Source organism: Alnus glutinosa, chromosome 13 (assembly GCF_958979055.1).
Source record: "Alnus glutinosa chromosome 13, dhAlnGlut1.1, whole genome shotgun sequence".
In the NCBI taxonomy this organism is placed as follows: domain Eukaryota; kingdom Viridiplantae; phylum Streptophyta; class Magnoliopsida; order Fagales; family Betulaceae; genus Alnus; species Alnus glutinosa.
Window position 1 is genome coordinate 6,976,409 of NC_084898.1, and position 26,690 is coordinate 7,003,098.

A 26,690-nucleotide genomic window follows, 5' to 3' on the forward strand; every position below is an offset into this window, starting at 1 on the left:
ATATATATATATATAAAATAATTTACTAAATATAAATAATGAGCTTTATAGAATAATAACCTTATTTTATTCTTTATAAAGTTCGGGCAGCATAACGGCATTAATATCAATAATATCTAAAATACTTAAAAATATTTGCGCAGCGTAACGACGCTTTTGTAAAATAATATATTTTTTATTCGGGCATCATAACGACGTATTTTTATATTTCAGTACTCCGCTTAAAATACCCTATTTAAAAACACATCTTAAAAACATTAGATTACTTAATAAATAACTCATATAATCAACAATATTAAAACAAAACTTTAATTAAAAACTAAATATCATTTTCTTTTCCTTTTCCTTCTTTTTCTTTTTCTCTTCTTCTTCTCTTCTTATTTTTCTTCTTCTTCCTCTTCCTTCATAGTAGAGCCGAGAGAGAGACAAAGAGATAGAGAAGGAGAAAGAGCTTGGGAGAGAGACTTACCCACGGGAGAGAGAGAGCTTCGGATTTCTTCTACCTTTCTCGTTGCTGGACAGAGTAGAGAGAGATGAGAGAGAACTGAATTTTGAGAAAGAGATTAGGAGAGAATTTGAGAGAGTTTTGGGAGAGAATTGAGATGTGATGAAAGGAAAGGATTGGGCTCTATTTATAGTGAAATGGACGGCCAAGATTGCTCCAAAACGATCGCATCTAATGGCTGAGGAGAAGATTTGGGGAGATTTGGTATTAAATATCAGATTTTCGGAGATTCGGTGCATGAATCTGTTTTCTATAGAAAGTCGATCGATCGCATTTTTACACTATGAAATAATCGATCGATCTAATTGAACAGTAAGTCGATCGATCTAATTTTTACACTATAAAATAATCGATCGATCTAATATACTTAGCCAAATTTTCACCCGTTTCAGCGCCTATATAACTAAATCGCTCGATCGATTTCGGCTTCTAATAAAGGTTCGATTCTTTAATCGCATGATCAATTTTAAGACATTATATCTATCTTGATGAATATTTATTCCACAAATATTCATATGTAAGATATTCCTATTATTAGGCCTTAAATCATATTTTAAGATATTTTATTTAATATCTTAAAATACGGAGTGTTACAAAGCCTGTTGAAGCTCATCAATGGTGATATAACCACTACCATCTTTGTCAAAATAGGAGAAGGCTGCAGTCAGATTCTCCTCTCTCTCTATCTTATTTATGTGCAAAGTAGCAGCTAGAAATTCACCATAGTCTATTGATTTACTGTTGTCTATATCAGCTTGCCAACCAAATCATCCATGTTATAACATAAAATAAATATACTCAATCAATTGGAAATCAGCATTTATGACAGAAAATAAATATGCTCAATAAATATACTCAATCAATTGTAGCATGCTGCGATGGGTAAAATATGCAATAACATGTGAGACAACCATTTTACTGCAACTCAAAACAACATCCTTCTTCTGCTTCTTCATAGCCTGCGAGATGCCTAGAATCCATACGCTCACTTGGACAATTTTGGAGATTCAACTTAAGCACCCAGTGTCAGCAATAATATCATCTGAAACATATAAGATCACGTTAAGCAATAAAAAACAATGGAATATTAACTTCACAAGTAATGCTTAATAACTTAACATTTACAAGAAGTAAATGAGATCTCCTTCAACAGGACTTGATGATTGTGGATTGTTGAAGGGCTAAAACAAATATTTCGCAGGATTGACATATAGGAAATAAACTTATTCACAAATATATACGAATCAAATAGACAACTATGGAATACCTGTGTAATTACACTATTTTGAGTTCCAATTACTTGGACATGCTGAACATTAGTTATAAAAGGCAACAAATATTCACTTGTGTCCAGTTCATCTACTAGCGATCTTTGGCAAGTCTTCAATAAATAGAAGATTCAAGTATGTTAGAAAAAATATTAAATACTATTCAACTATGTGCACATAAGTAATACACATAATTTAATACTCACTTGTTTTTTTTTTACTCTGTTGTTTGGGATTTGTGTCACTCTGTCTGTTGTTTCCTTTTGATTTTTTCACCACCGCTTTTTCAACTTCAGACACCTTTCTTTTTGTTGCTTGTTTCCCTTTAGTTCAAGCCACGTGAGGACTACACACCTCTACCGCTATATAATCAATGGCCAAATTACCAGTAGTAGATGCACTTGGGAGTTATTGGGAAGGTGGACTTTGTTCATAGCTTTAACCACTAAATTTCTTAGTTAGCATAGCAATATTTGTTTTCACTTCTATATAATGGTCCAAATTTGGTGCGGTGATTGCAGCTAACGCAAGCATATCTTTGGACAGTTCAGCATATCAATCTGCACTAGGGTTGCCACTCAAGGGATCATAACTTCTTTGATTAACTTATATGACCGCTTCAAATCCTTCCTCCATCGGTTTAAAAAATATTTTTTCGGCAACAATGTAACATCATCAAGTGTGGTTAGTACGGATATGGCATGTCTGCACAAAATTCCTATTGATTTAAATCAGCAACAACTGCAGTTCAATTCACACGAAGGTTCATTATAGTAAATAATAAAACATAGTTTTTTTATGTAGGCACCATTAATGCGTACCCGTTCAATCACTTGATATATACTAATTCCACCTTCATTTATTAAAAGAGTTACTACAAAACAGAACATCTCTAATCTCCTTCTAGACTTCTTTATACTTTTCATGGGTGTGAAGCTTTTGAAATTGCATCTCAAAGGGAAACTCACTCACACATGAAATCGTGACATTAAAAGAACTGAAATCAGCAAGATTCTCTTTCTCAACCTTCGTATGCAAAGTGTTATCGTATTGATCCACAAATTCCTTCAATTGGAGTAAATATGACCATTTAATTGAGGAGGCTTGTGGGGTCTTAAATGGTCTCCAACAGTGGAGTGTTGCTCATATTCGACGAATCGCCAATGAAACTGCCCACAATCTTGCAAATGAAGCCCTCTATCCTAGTGAGGAGCGGGTATTCATCAATGAATTTTCTCATTGTATTGCTGATATTATCTATGTAGAACGATGTGCTTAAATTGTTATTATTTGTAGAATGCCGATCTAAAAAAATTGCGAAAACATTTCATCCAATGACAATGTCATAAATATATATATATATATATATATATATATATATATATATATATATATATATATATATATATATATATATATATATATTTTTTAAAAAAAAAGAAAAGACAATGTTATAAATATGACCTATTCCGGAGTGTCTCAAACTTTTAAAGACACATCCCTATTTTGTTTTGGAATTCCCTTGTACGATTCGTGCCCGTTATAAGGCAACTCAATAAAATGGAATAAAAGCACCACAAGTTATTCTAATTTCTAGTAGTAGAGATGTGCTCAATTTATCCAAACTAATCCATTGGATAAGAGTGTGGTTTTTAGCATTTTTCTTATATAAATAGGAAAAAAAAAATGCAAAATCAATCTTTGGGGCTTCACTAAGTTGCAAATAGCTATTTGGGATACAAAAAAGTGACTGAGAACTCACTGTGATAAGAAAAATTGACAAATTGGTCCATGCCCCCAACTTCCATCCAAAATTTTGACAAAAACTGTTAGAGTACTACGTCGGCACCATTAATATTGCGACACATATCCCCTTTAATATATATATATATATATATATATATAGGAAAAAAAAAAACTTTTAGAGGGCGGTCCGCCACCCCCAAATTGGCCATAGGGGTGGCCACCCGCTTTGGCTGAAACTAGGGGTGGTCCGGCCATTCCTTCTAAGCCAATTTGGGCTTAAATTTCTTTTTTTTTTTTTTTTTTTTTTACTTTAATTTTTTTTTATTATAAAAAACACGTGTCGCAATATTATTGATGTTGACATTGCACCACGAGGTTCTGTTAAAATTTCAAATGAAGTTAAGTGTAGAGGAGACCTATTTATTAATTTTGCTTATCACATATATCTTTCCGTCACTTTTTGTAGCGTCCAAAGAGTTATTTGCAACTAAGTGAAACCTATAGACTGATTATATATATATATATATATATATATATATATATATATATATATATATATATATATATATATATTTCATTATTTCCTTATAAATAAATAGGCATGTGCCAAATCTGCAAAGTTTGATTGTCCACATCCAGATGTCTATTGCTATTCATTCACTATAAGGTTTGGTCGTATAAAGCTTTGGAAGACTCTTGGTCTTGCCCGGCCCCCCCTGCTTGGATCAATTAAATTGAAGTTTGATGTTGCGGCGAGGAAATTGTTTATGGTTGTAGTTGCGGTTGTGGTTATTACATCTCATGACTGAGTTATATATTCTTGTTGTTGTTGCCAGGAGATTACCTTTCCTTAATGTCAAATGAGCCGCTTCTCATCTTTGTTATGAAAGTATTCTCACCTCTCTTTCATTCACTTTTTTCTGTCAGAACCAAAAGTGAAAAAGACCTGCCTTAATCCCATCATTTTCCCTTGTTTTACTCATTAAAAAAAAGAAAGAAAAAAAAAGAAAGAGAAAGTCTATTATTTGCATTCCTTAATTATCCTTCTATTTTTCTATTTTCTTTTGTTGAATCATGACTCTTTTATTCAAATGACAAAGAGTTATGGTATGTCTGGGTGTCACCATTTTTGAAATAAAATTATTATTATATTTCAAAAACCTGTTTGGATGGTTTTTTAAATTCGAAATTTAGAATACAACCCGTATTTAACCCGAATTCTGCCCGATACTAGCCCAAATTCAACCCGGCTTTGAAGCAATACTAATCTGAATTCCAACGCACGATTAGAATTACAAGAGGTGCTCAGTATTGCATTTTACAAGTCCAACACGTCAGATTCAAAAAAATTGTCTCTTTGTAAAACACTTACGCGGCTTGTGATGTAAGAACCGTTGGATGTTGGATTTAGCATCCACGTTCCCATCTATACCATCAAATCGAAATGTACAGATGCCCCATTCCCACACCCAACAACTTCCGAAGTGCAGTTTACCAGACGGACACTGTGCAAATTTCGTTTTCCAAGGGGAGCCTTAGCTTGTGTGTGTTGTGAGTACAAAAAAGAAAGGTGAGACCGGCAGAAGACAACCATTGGATAAAACTTTTCTCTTATCCAACGGTACGTTGTTGATGAAAAAAATTAATACCATTGACCAAACTTATCATCATCTGCATGCTTGCACCAGATTTTTTTTTTTACTTTCTTTTCCGGTAGGTTACCCAAACAAAACCATAGAGTTGACGACTCCACGTTGTACATCATCTATGTCAGCTTGGTGCACCAATCGAATTTTTTAAAAAGTGCTTCCATTGTCAATAGCCTTAATGATGACATTACTCATCCAAATATCCATCCACCGTACACGTGTTCCCTCCGCCACAAGCTAGCATCAGCATGTGAACCCACCAGAATATACCATGAGGAAGACAACCTTTAATGGATGGATGATGAACATTGCCTATCCATTCTGTCCCCTACCACGACCAGTGAGTATCCTATTCACCCAATTAATTTGCTTGCGCTTTTCGTTTTAGCAATTATAGTCTTTTGTTTGCTGTTTTTAATAGAACAAAAGATGAGCTTTATGATGAAAGGGAAGATGAGCCTCATGATTGCTCCACCGTCGCCAAGTTTTAGTGGTAGGCTTCCGAGCGTAGAGGCTCAGTCATGATTCGCAGACTATTCCCTAGTCCCATTCTCAGCGCCACTATAAGAATGAAGCCTTGAAACGCGGGTTATGTCCGGATGGCTGGCTCCAAAAGAAATGTAGCACCTAGTAAGTCTCGAACTCGAGACATCAAGAGATAATATCTCTAGAAGCACTACAAAAAACTTTGATTTTAGCCACATGCAGTTAGTCACGTGGATGAGGGTCATCCACGTCTCTAATTGCTAGCCACGTCCAGTTAACCATGTGGGTCCCACGTGGTTAATTCGGTTGTTGCTAAATGTCACTTAGCAACGTGGATTTTTATACATGTAGTAATTTAGCAACGTGGCTTTTAGCCATGTGCCACTCACACATGGCTAAATGCATTTTATAATATTTTTTTAAAAAAAGAATAAATAAATAAAATTAAGTACTTTTAGCCACTTGGAACTTACCCACTTCACTAAAATCATATATGTTTTTTTTTTTCACGGGTATTTTCTTTCTGCCCTCGCCGGAAACTCCTTTTTTCTTTTTTCTTTTTTTTTTTTCCCCACGCCGGAAACTTCTTCAAGGCCAGCGAAATCTTCCCCTTCCTTCTGCCATGAAATCCAATCCAAAAAATCCCTCGTCGACCGCATCACCAACAAAAACCAAAAATCACCACGTCGTCGTTCCGTTTTACCGGTGGATATGCATATTTACCGGAGACGAAGCGAAATGAAACTATAAAAAAAAAAAAAAAAAAAAAAAAAAAAAACCAACTTTCAGATAAGAGAACTCAAAGAAACAGTAGGAAAAAAAAAACCCAAAAAACGCTGGAAAACACCCATTTGGCTTCATCGGCGTTGGGCCGTGACCCTTCGAACTCCAGCGCCGTCGTCGACCACAGCTCTATCTCAGAATCACTCCAGTTCTCTCTCTCCAGCTCTCTCGGTCTCCCTCTTCCATCTCCCTCTCTGTGTGAAGAATAGGAAGAAAAAAAAATGAGAAGAAGGAAATGCCTGCGTGGGAAAAAGGGAAAGAAGGAAGAAAATGAAAAGAATAGTTAAAAAAGGGGGCGGGGGAAATTAAAAAAAGTAATAACGAGAGAGATAAAGAGGAAGGAAATTAGAAATGGATCGGAGGGAAGTTTTAGCAATTAATGATAATTATCCACGTGGTTGATGTGCCACGTGGCCAATTAGCAACGTGGCCTATAAATAAGTGGCTAAAATTTTAAATCTTAAAATAAATTAAAATAATTTTAATAAATTAGCCACGTGGCTAATTAGCGACTTGGTAAAAATTCATGTGGCTAATTACTTACCCAAAGCATTTAGCTACGTGGTATATTATCCACATAGCGAAATAGCGACGTGGTAAGCTTCCACGCAGCAAAATCACCATGTGGCTACAGTACTGGGTACTGTAGCCACTTGGCTAAAATCAAAGTTTTTTGTAGTGAAGCTTCAAGCTTTAACCACTAGGCCACCACTTTGGGATTAAATTGAGTTATAATTGCTTGTACAAAGATTTTCTGCAGAATCATTGCTACAAATTAAGAAACATGGTCTATCGATTAATCATGCATTTTAACGTATGATAATATAACTCATTAATTGGTTGCGCATTTTGCATTTTGCACATGCTAGATCGAGATGCATGCAAGGTAAGAAACTGATTCAGCCGCCTCTCATGGGCTAGCTGGGAGTGGCTTGCTGGCCACCCCTCCTCTATTTTTGGCGGCCTATCCACAATCCTTCATGGGGTAATTCGGCCAACCTTTGGGTTGTTTTTAAAAAAAATATATATATATTTTGTTAGCTTAGTTTAGTTTAGCTTTTTTAATTAAATTTTTAATTTGGATTTTGAACAAAAGAAGAGTATTATGGTAAGAGAAAGAAAAAGAGAAAACAAATAAAAAATAAATAAAAAAGGGCACTTTTCCATCAACCCTAACGGCCAACCCTAACGAAGTGACTTATTTTTTAGAAACCGGTGGTTTGACGTATTATCACATCTGTCGGTTCATAGGACTTTTTTTATATTTATCCCAAAAATATTTTCAAAACGTATGAACAAAAAGAGCCAAGATTATATATGTCTTTGTTATTTCCTTAATCAAGATTCTCCAATTATTTATTGCGCATTATTCAGGCAAGACCTAGACGACTCTTCCTTTCTCTCTCTCTCTCTCTCTCTCTCTCTCTCTCTCTCCCTTACGGAATGGATCGATAGGGAAAAATAAAAAGAGTTGTGGCTTGCATTTTTCATAGTTTGACTATGAGAAAGTGACCAAATCCAGAGTAATTGAATAGATCAACTTCAGATCATTTTTTTTTTTTAACCTGATCTAGTAGAGTTAATTGACTTATCCCAAACTATTTGAAATTGGCAAGTCTCTCAATCCCTTTTCTATAAGCTACCCGCGTTGTAGTGTTCAAACATGCAACACAATTCTAAATATCAGGTGTGTTTAGTAACGAGGTATGTTGTGAATTTTTTGTTTGAATAATAATAAGAAGTAATTGATGGGAATTAAGATTTGATATTTTTTTGGGTCAAAGAAAAAATAAAGAAAATTGTTTAATAATAATTTTAAAAAGAGATTGACTTTTATTATTTGGGAGAACTGAAACCAAAGGCAAAGTTGATTGCCAAGCGTAGCAGTATATTTCGAGTAATTCTAAAAGTCATTTTTATGTCCCTCTAAAAATGATGTGGCTTTTAAAATCATCACTTTATCAAAATTCAATAGCGATCAATCACAAGATCAATGGTGATTTTAAAAGGCAAATCATTTTTGGAGGGACACAAGAGTGACTTCTAGCATTACTCGTATTTCCCTATCATTCACTTGTCATTTAATTTTTAAGTCATTATTTGTCATTGTGTATTTATTATTTATTTGGTACCGTGTGCTAAAGTCTATTGGGTGGTCTGCTAGAGATGCTGTGGCTTGGCTGCAAGTGTCCCTGGTTGTGATAATGGTTTGGCTGAGAAGGGCCTTGATGATGCTGCTGGGAGAAGTGAGTACCCTGATTGTGTTTGTTATAAGGATGAAGGCCCCTACTGTGTTGATGATAATGTGGTATGGCTTGAAATCCATGGCTTGGCCTTTGGTGATAGCTTCTAGGGGCATACCTTGATGGTGGGTACATAGGTCACTTGCCTTTGGAGAGTTGAGAATTGGTAGGTCTCTGTGCAGCCAAGGCAAATGTGGAGCTGTCGGTGGCTTTGGTTTGCTGTTGGTTAAGCAGCATCTCATGACTGAGCAACTCATCTTGGAAATCATCAAACTGATCTGGTTTTCTCAAGTTTCTAATGAATAGGTGGTGATAAAACTAGTAAAGGGTGGATTCAACCCATTAATAATGAAAGAAATTAATTCTTCATCAGTGATAGGATTACCTGCGGCAGTAAATTGATTTGTCAAGCTTTTGGTAGTCTGCAGAAAAACGAAGTAGGGATTTGATCCTTGAGATAGTGTCTACAGTTGTTTCTTCAGATGATATATTATTGACTTGGTTTATGAGGTAAACTTGGTTGCCAAGGATGTCCGTGCCTATTTGGATGTGTGCACCTTATAGACAGTGGCTAAAACACTTTCAGTGGGAGAGGATGTGATCACACTTAGAAGATATTGATCCTTCATGTTCCATATGATGAATTCTGGATTGAGGACTTCCTTTTGTTCATCATTGACTAAGAATTTCTGAGGGCACTGTTCTGAGCCATCAACAATAACCAACAGATCATGGTGACGCAGTATAGGAAGGGCTTGAGTCAACCACATGAGATAATTGTTGTTATCAATCTTAAGATAAGCATTTTGATTGGTGTTAGGTGGGGTGAAGGTACGTAGGTGCAGTAGGAGCATGGTTTGAGGATGATGAAGCGATAGGTAGGATCAAATTGAATTTGGCGTGTGCCTAAAAGAGCTCTAATACCATGAAAAATTATGGATTGATATATCCAAATAGCTTAAGTTAGAATGAAGAGATGAGTGGCTTTATATACACAGCCTTCATAGGGTTTGGAAATACAGCAAATGAAAACTTAGATTGATTTTCTCTTGCAGGATTAGTTCTTGGACTTTCCATTCCATGATGTGATCCTTCCCTTCTACAGTAGATTTGATCTTGAGTGGCACGCTGGTCTTGGAGCTTTATCTTGCCATGGAGATCATATTTGACTTGGAGACCACGTTTCATACCATAATTGAATAATGTTGCATGCTTCTTGCCTGATGTGGTTGATTTCTTTCTATCTTAGATTGCTAGGCTAGTTGTCATGGTTGGTCAAAATCTTGGACATATTCTGCAGCTCTATATGTGGGAGCTGCTACCATATGTGGTCCAATGTGATGTGCAAATTAAATCTTGTGCATATTTTGTAGCACAATTTGCGGTCGCTGATATGGGAAGTGCAGAATTGTTTGCGAGGTTGGTTGCTAGGTGCGTGCCGCCTCTAGGAGATATGTTAACAGTAAGTCAGTAAGGATACGGATTTGAAAATTGTGAAATTGCTGAATGGGATTAACTAAGATGCATGAATTAAGAAAATAGAATGGAATGCATGGGTATTTGGAAATTTTGGAAGGATTTAATAGCAAATCCTAACGGATTACCCTTTATTGAGACGTTTGGAAACTTGGATACTCTAGTTTGAGACGTTTGGAAGTTCGATTCCTTTTTATGAAGTTATCCTGTATTTATACAAGATTTCTACTCACTTGGTTACTACCAAACTGCTAATTGTTACAAACCCAACCCCAAACAAGATACAATACAAAAGAAATAGCCCAACTGAATACATTTGAACCAGCTGATCAACCACCACCAACTTTGATCAGCTACCACTACACGACTTACACATCCCCATTCAAACACGCGCCAACCTCGGATGAGGGTTTTTTTTTTTTTTTTTTTTGGTTTAATGAAATTTGAGTAAATAAGAAAAGGGCAAGAAAATCGAACAACTATGATAGGAACCCAAGGGTTTTTATCGATTAAAAACACAGAAAATAAAAAGGATAAACAAACCGCTTCTAGAGGATCGGACCTCCAATTGATCACTTCATAGGATCAACCTCCAAATCTTGCATAAAGCAATTGATTTCATACGGCACCTACATCCTTTTATAGAGGAGACTGTAGCTTATTTTAGAAATGAACTTATTCCATAATTATGGGAGAATCTCCTAGTATTAAAAAGATGACAATCAGGCAATTATTACTTACTATTTCTTAATAATAGAGATACTACAATCAAATGCAATTATTAGGGAAAATTATGAAGAGAATTCTTGAATTAGCCATTTAATTTGCCCATTTCTTTGGAACCTAATGAGGTAAACGACTTGTTAAAGACCAAAAGACAAAAAAGAAAGTAAGTGAGATATCTTGAAGACCTGCAAAAGTGCAATCTGTGACAATTTAATGCCTGATAACCTTTTGGCCAAAGAGAGCCAATCACTTGGATTCTAAATCTTCCTCAGGCAACACAGCAGAAACTTCCTCAGGCAACACACTCCTCGAAGACAATGGAGTAAGAACTCTCTGGCTATGATACTGTTGCACCACCAGCACAGACGCTGAAGTTGAGAAATCCGGGGAAGTCAACAAGCTGCCTACTGGCCCCAGTTCAGAGCAGTCACTCTTAACATTCAAAGATGCAGCTACTTGGCCTTCAGGCACCCGACCAACCAAAAACAGACTGCATCGACCGACTTCCCTAACCGCATCGATAGTTTCTGCAGCATTCCTTACAAACCTCTCTTCAAATTTGATTGAGTTGTTATTCAAAATCTTCTGCTTGAATTCAGCAAGAAACCTTTCATCTCCTGTTCCTGATGAAGTTTTGGAGCCATCACCATCACCAACATCAACTTCAACAATTTCCCCTGCAATCTCAGGACTTGCTAAGAAGTGAATAACTGTCAAACTATTGCCAGGATGCTCCGCCATTCGAGCCCCGTAAGCAACAGCTTCACGATCATCACAGCCGCCAAAGAATAGAACAGTTAAGGTTAGGGAAACATTGCTTGCAGAAACCTGGGTGCTTCCACCAAGTCCACGGTCCACAAAGATCCCGACAGAGCATGGTGCATGCTCGAGAACCTTCCTGTTGACCGAACGGAACTCGGTTCGAGTTGTCTCCAGTGCTCCATCGAACCTCTGGTGCTTGTGGAATGGGAGAATTATGATCTCTGCCCTTTTCCTCTCAGCACTCGTGCATATATCCTCGTATATATTATTCATTGGAGAAATTGCTGTCATTGGGCGAATGGACACTCGGCTTAGCTGCTGGAAGGCCTCAAAAGCAACAACAACTTGATTGGAACCTGATTGACGGCTCTTATTCCAAAAGGGTAAGCCGTTTTTTCTTGCCTTGTGAACCATCAATATCGCAGACGGCCTCTCGGTTAGCTCCATGAGGTGCAATGCATAGACACTGAGTCCTCCCTTCTTCTCTGTCCCACGTGAAGCCTCAATGAGATTAATAATCGATGGTATGTTTCTTGTGCTGTGGAAACAGGCTAAAATCCGAAGTTGTGTGTTTGGATCATTTCCCTCGATTGTTCTGTGCTTGAAAATGGCTTTACTCATTCTCTTAGCTGGCTTATATACTGCCATAACTAGAGGTGTTGTCATGAAGGTTGTGAAGATAGCCATAAGAACCATGATGGCAAACGTTTCCTCATTCAATACCTGTAACAAAAATCAGCCAAAATGATTAGGATCATTGGTAAGGTTTTGCAATTCTCATCAGTTAAGGTAAAGCATTGATTTTTTTTTTTTTTTTTTTTCTCCTTCTGTTAGGTGGCCAAAAAATGATTTTACCTTTCTGTCTTTGCCAATGTTGAGGACAATGAGTTCCACCAAACCTTTGGTATTCATTAGGAACCCCAGAGCCAGAGCCTCCGGAATAGGTACTCTAAAGGAGAGGGAGACTGCAACAGTACCAAGAATCTTCCCAAAACAGGCTGTACAAATGACTAGTACAAGGAGACCCCATGATTGTAGCCCTCGAATCGATGCTACATTGGTTTTCAATCCGCTTGAGACGAAGTACAAAGGAAGGAGAAGACCAGTTACAAGATCCTCAACTTTTTCCACAAGAGCACCTGCAAATGGCCCTTCTTTTGGGACCATTACTCCAACCACAAATGCACCAAAGAGGGCATGAATTCCAATAGCATCAGTGACAAACCCTGCTGCCAAAACTCCAGCTAAAGTAGCACATACATACAACTCTTTCACAGGCTCGCCCTCAAGGCAACGCTGCGCCATCCAATTAAAGATTGGTGGGACAATGAACATACAACAGAGAACAAAACCACTCCCACACAAGAAAACCCATAACGAAACCAGGGGAGAGCGGCCGGTGCCGGAGAGGGCAATGGCAAGAGCAAGTAGAATCCATGCAGCCACATCATTGACTGCTGCAGCAGACATGGCCATTCGGCCAACATCAGTGGTCAATAGCTTGAGTTCAGCCAAAATACGGGCCAAGACTGGAAATGCAGTAATAGAAAGGGCCACCCCCATGAATACAAGAAATGGGGCTTCATTTACTCCTTTGGAAATAGTTCCTCGGAAGACAAATGAGGTTCCAATTCCTAATGCAAAGGGAAGGCTAACTCCTACAATAGCTATGCTTAAAGCTTTCTTTCCAGTCTGGCGGAGGGACTTTAGGTCTAACTCTAGGCCTACAAGGAATAAAAAGAAGAGGAGACCCAGATTGGCTAAAGTATCCAACACTGTGAGGCTTCTAGATGGAAAAATTGCATTTAGATAGTGTTTGTTTCGACCTAGCGCGGACGGGCCAAGTAATATTCCACCCTGCCAAAAAAGCAACAGAAGTCAAACACCATAGTGGTGTGAATTTCCTAGAACAGCATCCCAACTCCAGTTTTTCACTAATAACAGATGAAGATTTGGAAGTTCTGGAGACATAACAAGCACCAAGAGTTGTGAAAATTAAGATAACTAAGCCCTTATCTACCTTAACTAAGACTCAAAGTAAACACTCCCACTTGTTCTCATCAAGTCCTCTTTGCAAATTAGAACTCATATATATATATACGCCATCTAATCATCTAATTAAGTTTAGAGGCAGTAGTACTGCAACAGGTTTTGGATCAGTTCTACTCTTTTTCTTTTTTTTTTAGTTTCAATTTGAATCAAATCCAATACTGTTTCTTATGCAACATATCATTTGGTAATATGCATGAAAACCTCTTATCAATACACATCGACAATCCCTGGTGAGCCAAAGATGAGAAGATTTCCAAAACCTCCATTGCAGTAATCGATTAATCAAAAAGACAGTGAAAGAGACTACAGTTTAAAATATTCAATTACAGATCGAGGCAAATTAAAGAAAACAATATATAAAAAACTCAAGGAAACGTACGTGCATGAAATGCTTAGCTAGTTATCAAATAGAAAGACAGCACAAATGCAAACTGACCAAACAGCAACTCATTATATTATAATATAAACAAACAAGAAAAAAGAATAATTAACTTACAACAATCTCAGCAATGACGCGAGGCTGTCTCAATGGCCTTAAAAGAAAAGCCAGAACACGCGTGAGTACAACTACAATACATATCTGCAAGATGGCAAGAGGGAGTGCAAAATCAAGAGGATTATCTCCCTGGAACACCCCGTTTGATGTTGCCTTCATGGCTGCTGGACACGAGCTTGTAACTGTGGCATTGGCGCCAGCCATTTTTTTTTTCCTGCAGCATTTAATCAAACCCAATTCTCAGATTATCTCCTGCATCAAGAAATACTTTTTAATATAAAACAAATCGTCGTGGGGCAATAACAACTCTCCTGCGACCTGTGTATTTAAGAATAAATTCAATCAGAGTCCAACCTTAATTAGTGTGCCAGGATACAGAGACGTGGTAGGATCATGAGGCACATTGTTGGGTGGCACTTGGACACGTGGTTGCGTGTCACGGCATGATTTTTTGTTGCCACCTCAATTTTAGACCGACCAAAAATTTCTAATTCTTGGATTGTTTAGGAACGTATATATTAGTCTTTTCCATGTCTATTTAATGGTATATGTATAATAAATATATTGTTATACGGTAAATATATATTTTTTTAATTTTTTTTATAAATATACATATATATTTTTAAATTGGGTGGAAAAGAAACAAAGATGACCCAAACATGATTTCTAATTTTTTTTCTTTTTTTTTAAAAAAGAAGTTCCAAATATCCCCTAGATATTTCTTGACTTTCTTAGCAACCAAACAAGGATCTCCCAAAGCTATTCTAATTTTTTATTTTTATTTTTATACCAACAGTCAAACACTTGACCAAGAAAAATTAAATATCATTATTTTTTTATTTTTTGTACAAAAAAAAATTAAATACTATTATTAATTCAACTTGATGGGACGTGACTTTTAGACTTTCACACGTAACAAGCGCAACTATCGTCGAAATGGATTAGAATTCTCTACAATTTTAAAAAAAATTAGAATTCTCAAATTTCTTTAAAATCAAGCCAATTTTTACATTGAAATGACATGAAAAATGCTGCATATTAAAGATATGACATATTTATAACAATAAAACCAAAAAAAAAAAAAAATCATTTCAATTGGCTTTTTCTTCGCTTTTGAAAAGACGTTTCTCTTATATTAAATCAAAAGATAGTTTTTTGCTCAAACTTTTATACAATATAAAGTGTTAAAAAAAAACTTTTAGGAATAATTTTTTTTTATTTCATTGTTAACATGTCATATTTTTAATATGTAATATTTTTCACGTCATTTCAATGTAAAAAATGCATAATTTTAAAGAAATTTGAGAACCTCAAATTCTTTTAAAATGGTAGGATATCCTCATCCCGCTGAAATAGCACGGTTGGTTTGCTGGGGACGAAAATGCCCCTGTACCTCCCATGAAATTTACAACTCCTATCGTAGCGCTGCGACGTCGTCTCAATGCATAAACGAAGTGAAATTATCAATTTTCCCAGACATACCCAAGTGAAAAAAAAAAAAAAAAAAAAAAAAAAAAAAAAAAAAAAAAAAAAAAAAAAAAAAACCCTAGAAAACCAAGAAAGCACAGAAATTTTGGTATCCCACTTCAATTTCATTGGGAAAGAGGAAAAGAAAAAGTAGTACGACCCGTTTGGTTGCCGAGAAACGACGGGATCAAAAGAACCGAAACTTGGACGCATTGAGTACTATACTATACTATATATCTCCTTGTATATTGCATGTCCATGTTCCCAGGAGATTTCTCGGCATCCAAACACGTCCAAGAGAAAGATAGAGACGTGTCACCTGGATCTTGGTCCCCAAAAAACTCCGACGACGGACGTACGTACGATACCGTTCGTGCCCAGCCTACTACATTTAGTTTGGGACTCCGGTGTACGTAATTTCTTAACAACGCCGATTGAGGACAGATCAGGAAACAAATGGATGGTGTTTGGGAGTTGAGAAAAGCTGATCTCCAGAGAGTGAAGATCGAACAAATTAAAGGAAACGAAGACTTGATGCAAACAGGTTGAGATAGAGCACTTCATAATCCGCGCGCAATATATATATATATATATATATATATATATATATATATATGTATAGCCACGAAATTGCATGAAATTACTAATAATGTTTGCCATTCTTTTTCTCTATGGGGGTAGTTTGGTAAATATTATAAAACAAATATTTTCCATTCATCATTATTGGCTTCGGGGCTTTATCTCCGCCCTCCAACTCTTATCTCAATAGTTTAAGGAATCATTGACTTTTGTTTGTTTTTTTGTTTTAAAGTTGCGTGGCCAAAAAAGAAAAAAAGAAAAAGTGGAACAAGTCGTTGACTTTTTATTTTTTATTTATTATTTTCAATGGATCATTATTTACTGCCTCCGAGGACTATAGAAACTTCGATGCTTAAGATAGTATTTTTTTATATTTTTTGAGAAAATTGAATAGAAAACGAGGGAGAGAGAATATAATGTGTTGTACATGAGATTAAGATCGTTTAAAATTATTTGTCCGAATTTGAGAGAATTCTGGCAGGTGATTATGGGAATCATTTATAGGATTCACCTGACTGGATATGTAGTTGGGCATTCCAACTTTTATTTGGTCAGGTTGGTCCCATAAGTGGTCTCTCACAATCACCTACTCGAATTCTTTCAAATTCAAGCGAATAAGTGTAGACAATCCTAATCCGTCGTATGTGGAGTGTACCTCCTTTTATAGGAGAGGCTCTTGTTCAATATAGTATAGCTTTGATACTAATTAATAAGATGTGGTTTTTCTTGTTAAATGTTATTTAACATGTGGATCGTACTAATGACCATTTAAGAATTGATGAAGGTGTATAATTTCCACATGCAGAAGATCATTGATTTGCTTTCCTTATAACGGTGATTTTCATATGATTGTCTTATTACCTTCTATATAGAGGCTGCTTGAATGGAGTCTACTTGTAATTCATATCCCCAACGGACATATTATTAATTAGTATAAAAAAAAAAAAAAAAAAAAAAAAAAAAAAAAAAAGGTGCTGCATGAGAAACTAAAAGATAACTAGAATGTGGTCAGAATAACATTATTAATTTTTTTTAAAAAAAAATTTGACAAAAAAGGTGAGAGTATCAATTTTCCTAAAGAGAAGTTTATTTTATGGGTGATGCTAGAAATCACATTTTTATCTCACAGTTATCTTATAATGCTGATATGACAGTTACAACTAACCATTTGATAAATCCTTATTAAAAAAAAAAAAAAAAAAATTTAAAGATTGGTTGAGATTGCCACATTCCTCCAAACTAGGTTTGAAAAAGTTCCTCCAATCCAAACTAATAAGATATTATGTGTCCATTTTGCTTGTGAAAAAGCACATGCTTAAGTGACAAATGCTTTTTAAATAAAATTTCTTTCAATTTTGTCCTTACTATTTCAAAATGAGTTTCTTTCAACACAGTTTAACGAAAACCCTATTCAAATAAAAATGTAATTTTTAGCATTATTCTTATTTTATTCCAATTATTGATATCTTTATTCTTTGTATGATACATAGGTTTTAAAGAAGAATTTTGCCAACGATATTTGTGCACAAATCAATAAATTTAAGATCATTTATATTTTCTTTTACAAGGTTGAATTTTTAAAATTTGGCTTAGGTACTGTAATAATAAGAATAATTTTTTTTAATGAAAAAAAAATAAAATTGCCGCACATTTGATTTACTTTTTTTTAAAGGTCTAGATTTAATTTTAAATTTTTCATTAAAAAGTATAAAATTAGATCTGAACTATTAAAAAAAGTTACAATAGATATGCTTTAATTTTCAAGCCAAATCTTTATTTTTCTATTCACTTCCTATATTAGTGGCTATTAGAGGATCTCCAAATCTTTATTTTCTATTCACTTCCTATATTAGTGGCTATTAGAGGATCTCCAAATCTTTATTTTTCTATTCACTTCCTATATTAGTGGCTATTAGATGATTTAGATCCTCGTATCCGTGCATATCCAATCGAGATATATATGTTTCAATAATTAGTTCGCTCACTTATACATAAAATTACATTAATTGGATCATGACATGCATTGATACGCCATTCAATTTAAGTTAGATTATGCTTAAATCTCTACGATGCCAAGGATAAGGTGTTGCGTAACTTTTCGATTTTGAAGGAATCTAGACCTTTTCAAATATAAGGAACATCGTTTAAATAGAATGTCAGGAATACAAGATTTAGATTTAGAGTAAAACTCCTTAATAACACCTACTTGAAGATAACTCACACTCGGCTAGGAGATAACTCCTATACGAATTAGAGTTTCACCTCTTACACGCAAATAAATGCACCGTAGTGTTTCAACCCAACTGACTCTAACTTTTAATTCTAATACCACAATGATACTAATAACAAAGATAAAGCAAACTACAAGACTACAATATGTAATTAACTACATGACTACCATATGTAATCTGACTGCAACACTAACATTTAATAAAATATAAGAATAGATACTAACTAAGTACTCCTAATACAACACTGACTTCACAATAAAAGTAGATACTATGGCATGCTAATCCCTTACACTTTATTATCATAACATAAGGATCATCTGCAATTATTTGAAAAAATTTGAACAAGTGATTGTAAGAGACTACTTATGGGACCTACCTGACCGGACAAGTGGTTGGGCAACTCAATTTTTATTTGGTCGGGTGGGTCCTATAAATGGTCTCTCACAATCACCTGCCCGAAATCCTCCAACTCGGGCAAATAATTGTAGAGGATCCTATTCCACAATGCGAAATTATTTATTAAAGCTTTTGTAAAAGGAATATACTTTTCATTAAAGAAGTCATATAAACTTAATAAAAAATGCAAAAACTGTCAATTGGGATGCGACTGTGGACAAAGACAACCGAAAGATGGGTATTGGGGCTATTATTCGAAATTATCAGGGTGAGGTCTTGGTTACCTTGTTAGCTCCTAAAGATCCTGTTACTGACCCTATTATTGCTGAAGCCACTACAACTTGGCAAACCGCTTTGTTCTGTAGTGAACTAGAGCATCAATGGGTGGAACTAGAAGGAGATGCTCTTCAAATTGTGCAGGCCCTGCGAAACGAATGTTGTAATTGAAGTAAATATGGTCATTTAATTGAGAAGACTTGTGGGGTCTTAAACGGTCTCAAAAGGTGGAAGGTCATTCATATCCGGCGAATCGCCAAGGGACTGCCCACAATCTAGCGAAGGAAGCCCTAAGATAGTGAGGAACGGGTATTCACTGAGAAATTTCTTCATTGTATTGCTGATATTATTCATGTAGAACGTTGTACTTAAATTAATATTATTCATGGGCTCGAGCGCACCTACGCTTGAGCGCCTCATCACCTAGGCGCACATAGGCTCGAACGCAATTCCCTTGGGCTTGAGAGCACTCGGGCGAAAAGTACACTGCAGCAGTCCTTTTTCCAACTTGAATTAGGAATTTAGAAAAGGAAAGAGTTGTCATTCTCCTACTTGGACAATTTCCTCATTGTATTGTTGATATCATTCAAACTTTTAAAGACACATCCCTATTTTGTTTTGGAATTCCCTTGTAAGATTCGTACCCGTTATAAGGAAACTCAATAAAATGGAATAAAAACACCACTAGTTATTCTAATATCTAGTAGTAGAGATGTGCTCAATTAATCTAAACTAATATGAAAGTGTTTTAAATAAAGAATAATGTTAAACACTACACCTTCAACCTATTTTCATTTGATTAAGCTGATGTAGTAGTGCTATTAACCCTTGTATTAACTATTTAAAAAAAATTAAAAAAGAAAAAGAAAAAATCCAAAGACTTATAGTCATAGCCATGTCAGCCCATTGGATAAGAGTGTGGTTTTAGCATTTTTCTTATATAAATAGAAAAAAAAAAATGCAAAATCAATCTTTAGGGCTTCACTAAGTTGCCAATAGCTATTTGGGGTACAAAAAAGTGACTGAGAACTCACCATGATACGCAAAATTGACAAATTGGTCCCTGCTCTTGTTATGGGCATGCCGACGTAAGGGTGGTGGTGCCACTCACCTACGGTGGAGTAATAGGGATGACGCGTGTGGTGGAGCTTTATTCTATCTTCAGCAGTAGAAAAGGGTAGAAGCTTCTAGTAGAATTGTGAGCTAGTTTTTCTCCTTTGTATTTTGGGTATTTCAACAATCGTTATGTTGTTTTCTTGCATGTTTTCGGTTATGGGCGTTTGATACCCTGTATAGCATCCACCTGTGCTTTAGACCGTTTTCTTATTCGCTTTGTTGTTAGGACAGCTGTAGTTTTCGGTTGAGGATAGATTCTCAGCTGATGCTTTTCCAGCGGGTATTTAGGAAGAGATCATTGGGAGAGAATGTAAGAAAAAGAATATTGAGATAACTGTTTCCCTCAAAGAGATTGGGCCTCTCCAAGCGCCTGTAGCTTCCTTAGTGAATATCCATTGCAATTTTCTTCATCTTCTTCCTTGAATTTCTTCGATTTTATCTTGTGGTGTTGTTATTTCCATTACTTTTAGGCCTAGAACCTTACAAGTGGTATCAGAGCCCACCGCTCCTTTCCCTGTCTTCTTCACCTGCCACCTCAAAAAAAAAAAATTCCCATCTTCTCTGTTTCCAAGACTCTGTCAAAGAATTTCACGATTTTCACACCCACCAACAGGCTGTTAACACTTAGCAACAGACCTTCAACGCTATGTTGGAACAAAAACTTGATAACTTCACCGACCTTCTTCATACCGTTCTTTAGACCCAAAATGGTCAAATTCCTGACCGGCCTTCGGAGCGTCGCGATAGGGGACCTCCACCTCCATTTCTGCCAAACAGATAGGTCCTTAGGGCCCTAAACGACGTGATGATCGGGAGGATCGTCATCGTTTTGAGTAGGATCACCGTGATGACCATATCAATTAGGAGGCCAACGTTGTTTTGACCAGGACCGCCGTGATGACCGGGAGGATCATTGGTACCAGGAGGATGATTTCGGTGATAATCCTCGAAACGACAGTCCCATGCATCCTCGCCCAGTCCGACTTGACTTCCCTCGCTTCGATGGTGATAATCTGGAGGCTTGGACGTACAAGGTGAATCAATTCTTCGACTATTATCACACTCCCCTTTACCAGTGAGTCCGCATGGCTTCTTTCCATATAGGGAGAGGCCCTCGTGTGGTTTCAAAACACGGACAAGGATGGTCAATTTCCTACGTGGGATGATTTTACCCAAGCTCTATTGGTTCGGTTTGGACCTGCTTACGACGATCCTATGGAATCGTTGGTGAAGCTGTGTCAGTCGTCCACAGTGGCCGAGTATACCTCTCAGTTTGAATCTTTGTCCAACCGCCTTTGGGGTCTCTCGGATAAGTATAAACTGAGTTGCTTTCTCACTGGACCCAAGGATGAAATCCGTCTCCCATTATAGATTTTCCCGCGAAATTTGGTCGCCGCTTTTGGGCTCGCAAAGCTCCAGGAGGAATACTTGGTTAGTGGCCGGAAGCCTTTCAAACCGCAACTTCCCTCTACTTCCTATAGTAGGCAGTCGACTTGGAGTCAGCAAGCTGCCTCTCCTAGCTTGTCGAGTGGGGCTCCCAATTCCTCTTTTTCCTCTCGTCCTAATCCGGTTGTTATTATTCAGCGCATCTCCCCGGCACAAATGTGCGAGCACCGTGAAAAAGAACTCTGCTACAACGGTGATGAACGCTGGCACCAAGCCCATGTATGTATGTCTCCTAAGCTTACTTGTTACATGCTCATGAATTTACTACTGAGGATTCAGAGGATTGTCCGTCTGTAGAAATAGTTGAACCAGTGGAACCTATGACCGAACCTCTTATTCAGGAGGTTGTGGAATTCGAAATTTCCCTCCATGCCATTTCGGGTTCTGTGGCCCCTAAGACCATGCGATTAGTTGGATGGATTCACAATCATCGGGTAGTCATTCTCATTGACTCCGGTAGTACCCACAATTTCATTGTTGTTCCTAAGTTGTCTTTGGGTGAGATAATTCCTTTGAATATGAAGGTTCAGGTGGCTAATGGGGATACCTTATCTTGTTCGGGTAAATGCCCTTCTGTTACAATTCAAGTTCAGGGCACTTCTTTTGGAATTCCCTTGTACCGTTGTACGATTCGTGCCCGTTATAAGGCAATGTACTCAATAAAATGGAATAAAAACACTACTAGTTATTCTAATCTCTAGTAGTAGAGATGTGCTCAATTTATCCAAACTAATATGAAAGTGCTTTAAATAAAGAGTAATGTTAAAAACTACACCTTTATCCTATTTCACTTCATTGAGCGGATGTAGGAGTGTCATTAACCCTTGTATCAACTATTTTTTAAAAAAAATCAAAGGAATTATAGTCACAGCCATGTCAACCCATTGGATGAGAGTGTGGTTTTTAGCATTTTTCTTATATAAATAGAAGAAAAAAAATGCAAAATCAATATTTGGGGCTTTACTAAGTTGCAAATAGCTATTTAGGATACAAAAAAGTGACTGAGAACTCACAGTGATAAGCAAAATTGACAAATTGGTCCATTCCCCTAACTTCCATCCAAAATTTGGGGTGGCCACCCGATTTGGCTGAAACTTGGAGTGGTCCAGCGATCCCGTCTAGCCAATTCGGGCTTAAATTTCTTTTCTTTTTTTTTGTTTCTTTAAATTTTTTATTTAAAATTTTTTATTATAAGAAACACGTGTTGCAATACTATTGATGTTGACGTTGCACTATGAGGTTTCGTTAAAATTTCAAATGAAGTGAAGTGTAGAGACCTATTTATTAATTTTGCTTATCACATATATCTTTCGGTCACTTTTTGTAACTTCCAAAGAGTTAATTAGCAGCTAAGTGAAACCTAGACTAATTTTATATATATTTGTTTTCAATATAAATAAATAGGCATGTGCCAGATCTGCAAAGTTTGATTGTCCACATACATCCAGATGTCTATTGCTATTCACTATAAGGTTTGGTCGGATAAAGCTTTGGAAGACTCTTGGTCTTGCCCACCTGCTTGGATCAATTAAATTGAATTTTGATGTTGCGGCGAGGAAATTGTTTATAGTTGTTATTGCGGTTGCGGTTATTACAAATCATGACCGAGTTATATATTCTTGTTGTTGTTGTTGGGAGATTACCTTTCCTTAATGTCAAATGAGCCGCTTCTCAACTTTGTTATGAAAGCATTCTCACTTCTCTTTCGTTTTCACTTTTTTCTATCAGAGTCAAAAGTGAGAAAGACCCTCCTTAATCCCGTCATTTCCCTTGTTTTACTCATTTAAAAAAAAAAGTCTATTATTTGCATTCCTTAATTATCCTTCTATTTTTCTATTTTCTTTTGATGAATCATGACCCTCTTATTCATATGACGAAGAGTTATGGCATGTTTGGGTGTCACCATTTTTGAAATAAAATTATTATTATATTTCAAAAACCTATTTGGATGGTGTTTTAAATTCGGAATTTAGAATACAACCCACATTTAACCCGATACTGCCCCAAATTCAACCAGACTTTGAAGCGATACTAATCCGAATTCCAACGCACGATTAGAATTACAAGGCGTGCTCAGTATTGCATTTTACAAGTCCAACGCGTCAGATTCAAAAAAGTTGTCTCTTTGTAAAACACTTACGCGGCTTGTGATGTAAGAACCGTTGGATGTTGGATTTAGCATCCACGTTCCCATCTATACCATCAAATCGAAATGTACAGATGCCCCATTCCCACACCCAACAACTTCCGACATGCATGGTTCACCAAACGAACGCAGTGCAAATTTCATCTTCCGAGAGGAGCCTTAGCTTGTGTGTTGTGCGTACAAAATATAAAGGTGATAGTGGCAGAAGGCAACCATTGGATGAAACTTTTCTCTGATCTAACGGTACATTGTTGATGGAAAAAATTAATACCATTAACCAAACTTATCATCCGCATGCTTGCACCAGATTTTTTTTTTTTTTTTTTTACTTTCTTTTCCATCAGGTTCCCCAAACAAAACCTTAGAGTTGACGGCTCCACATTGTACATCATCTATATCAGCTTGGTGCATCGATCGAATTTTCTAAAAAGTGCTTCCATTGTCAATAAGCTTAATGATGACATTACTCATCCAAATATCCATCCACTGTTCACGTGTTCCCTCCATCACAAGCTAGCATCAGCATGTGAACCCACCAGAATATACCATGAGGAAGACAACCTTGAATGGATGGATGATGAACATTGCCTATCCATTCTGTCCCCTACCACGACCAGTGAGTATCCTATTCACACAATTAATTTGCTTGCGCTTTTCGTTCTAGAAATTATAGTCTTTTGTTTGCTGTTTTTAATAGAACAAAACATGAGCTTTATGATGAGAGGGAAGATAAGCCTCATGATTGCTCCACCGTCGCCAAGTTTTAGTGGTAGGCTTCCGAGTGTAGACGCCCAGCTATGATCCGCAGACTAATTCCTAGCCCCATTCTCAGCGCCACTATAGGAATGGAGCCTTGAAACGCGGGCTATATCCGGATGGCTGGCCCCAAAGGAAACGTAGCACCCAGTAAGTCTCGAACTCGAGACATCAAGGGATAATACCCCTAGAAGCTTCAAACTTTAACCACTAGGCCACCCCCTTGGGGTTAAATTGAGTTATAATTGCTTGTACAAAGATTTTCTACAGATTCATTGCTACAAATTAAGAAACATGGTCTATCAATTAATCATGCATTTTAACGTATGATAATATAGCTCATTAATTGGTTTCGCATTTTGCATTTTACACATGCTAGATCGATATGCATGCAAGGTAATAAACTGATTCGGCCACCTCGATCTCATGGGCTAGCTGGGAGTGGCTTGCTGGCCACCCCTCTTCTATTTTTGGTGGCCTATCCACAATCCTTCATAGGGTAATTCGGCCACCCTTTGGGTTGTTTTTTTTAAAAAAAAATTATTTTGTTAGCTTAGTTTAGTTTAGCATTTTTAATTAAATTTTTATTTTGGATTTTTAACAAAAGAAGAGTATTATAGTGAGAAAAAAAAAAAAGAAAAGAGAAAACAAATAAAAAAAAAGGGCACTTTTCCATCAACCCTGACGGCCAACCCTAACGAAGTGACTTATTTTTTAGAAACTGGTAGTTTGACGTAGTATCACATCTATCGGTTCACAGGACTTTTTTTATATTTATGCCAAAAATATTTTCAAAACGTATGAACAAAAAGAGCCAAGATTATATATGTCTTTGTTATTACCTTAATCAAGATTCTCCAATTATTTATTATGCATTATTCAGGCAGGACCCAGACGACTCTTCCCTTCTTTTTCAAATGAATATCTCTCTCTCTCTCTCTCTCCCCCTCCCTTATGGAATGGATCAATAGGGAAAAATAAAAAGAGTTGTGGCTTGCATTTTTCATAGTTTTACTATGAGAAAGTGACTAGATCCAGAGTAATTGAATAGCTTAACTTCAGTTCAGTTTTTATTTTTAACTTGAGCTAGCAGAGTTAATTGACTTATCCCAAACTACTTGAAATAGGCAAGTCTCTCAATCCCCTCTCTATAAGCTACCTGAGTTGTAGTGTTCAAACATGCACCACAATTCTAAATATCGGGTGTGTTTGGTAACGAGGTATGTTGTGAATTTTTTGTTTGAATAGTAATAAGAAGTAATTGATGGGAAATAAGATTTGATTTTTTTTGGGTCAAAGAAAAAATAAAGAAATTTTTTTAATAATAATTTTAAAAAGAGATTGACTTCTTTTATTTAGGAGAACAGAAACCAAAGGCAAAGTTGATCACCACTTGATCAAAATTCAATAGTAATCAATCACAAGATCAATGGTGATTTTAAAAGGCACATCATTTTTGGAGGGATACAAGAGTGACTTCTAGCATTACTCGTATTTCCCTATCATTCACTTGTTATTTAATTTTTAAGTCATTATTTGTCATTGTATACTTATTATTTACTTGGTACCGTGTGCTAAAGTCTATTGGATGGTCTGCTAGAGATGCTGTGGCTTGGCTGCAAGTGTTCTTGATTGTGAAGCTTGTTTGGCTGAGAAGGGCCGTGATGATGCTGCTGGGAGAAGTGAGTGCCCTGATTGTGTTGGTTATAAGGATGAAGGCCCCTATTGTGTTGATGATAATGTGGTCTGGCTTGAAATCCATGGCTTGGCCTTTGGTGATAGCTTCTAGGGGCATACCTTGATGGTGGGTGGTCACTTGCCTTTGGAGAGTTGAGAATTGGTAGGTCTCTGTGCAGCCAAAGCAAATGTGGAGCTGTCGGTGGCTTTGGTTTGCTGTTGGTTAAGCAGCATCTCATGACTGAGCAATTCTTCTTGGAAATCATCAAAACTGATCTGGTTCTCTCAAGTTTCTAATGAATAGGTGGGGATAGAGCTAGTAAAGGGTGGATTCGACCCGTTAATTATGAAAGAAATCAATTCTTCATCAGTGATAGGATTACCTGCGGCAGTAAATTGATCTGCCAA

At 36.6% G+C, this 26,690-nt stretch overlaps 2 protein-coding genes across 6 annotated transcripts in view; both read right to left on the reverse strand.

Annotated features, from left to right (window-relative positions):
• The window catches only part of LOC133853762 (cation/H(+) antiporter 18-like), a 72,734-nt gene that overhangs the window by 28,565 nt on the left and 17,479 nt on the right, over positions 1–26,690 (reverse strand). Inside the window, exon 1 of one of the 3 annotated variants that reach the window (XM_062289785.1) lies at positions 15,979–16,092. The exons of 1 other annotated variant lie outside the window; for it this stretch is intronic. The gene's annotated coding sequence lies outside the window, so the exon portion shown is untranslated. Of the gene's footprint in view, positions 1–14,546; positions 14,667–15,978; positions 16,093–26,690 lie in introns of those variants that run through there. One more of the 3 variants, XM_062289784.1, reaches the window with a different exon arrangement.
• Positions 11,033–26,690, reverse strand: part of LOC133853761 (cation/H(+) antiporter 18-like) — a 33,157-nt gene continuing 17,499 nt past the window's right edge. The window contains exons 1-4 of one of the 3 annotated variants that reach the window (XM_062289780.1): positions 15,979–16,098; positions 14,193–14,406; positions 12,500–13,501; positions 11,033–12,367 (exon numbers count right to left, since the gene is read on the reverse strand). In XM_062289780.1, coding sequence (XP_062145764.1) covers positions 11,129–12,367; positions 12,500–13,501; positions 14,193–14,396 — 2,445 coding nt within the window. In that variant the 5' untranslated portion in view covers positions 14,397–14,406; positions 15,979–16,098 and the 3' untranslated portion in view covers positions 11,033–11,128. Of the gene's footprint in view, positions 12,368–12,499; positions 13,502–14,192; positions 14,445–14,546; positions 14,676–15,978; positions 16,099–26,690 lie in introns of those variants that run through there. The other 2 variants (XM_062289781.1, XM_062289779.1) reach the window with 2 other exon arrangements.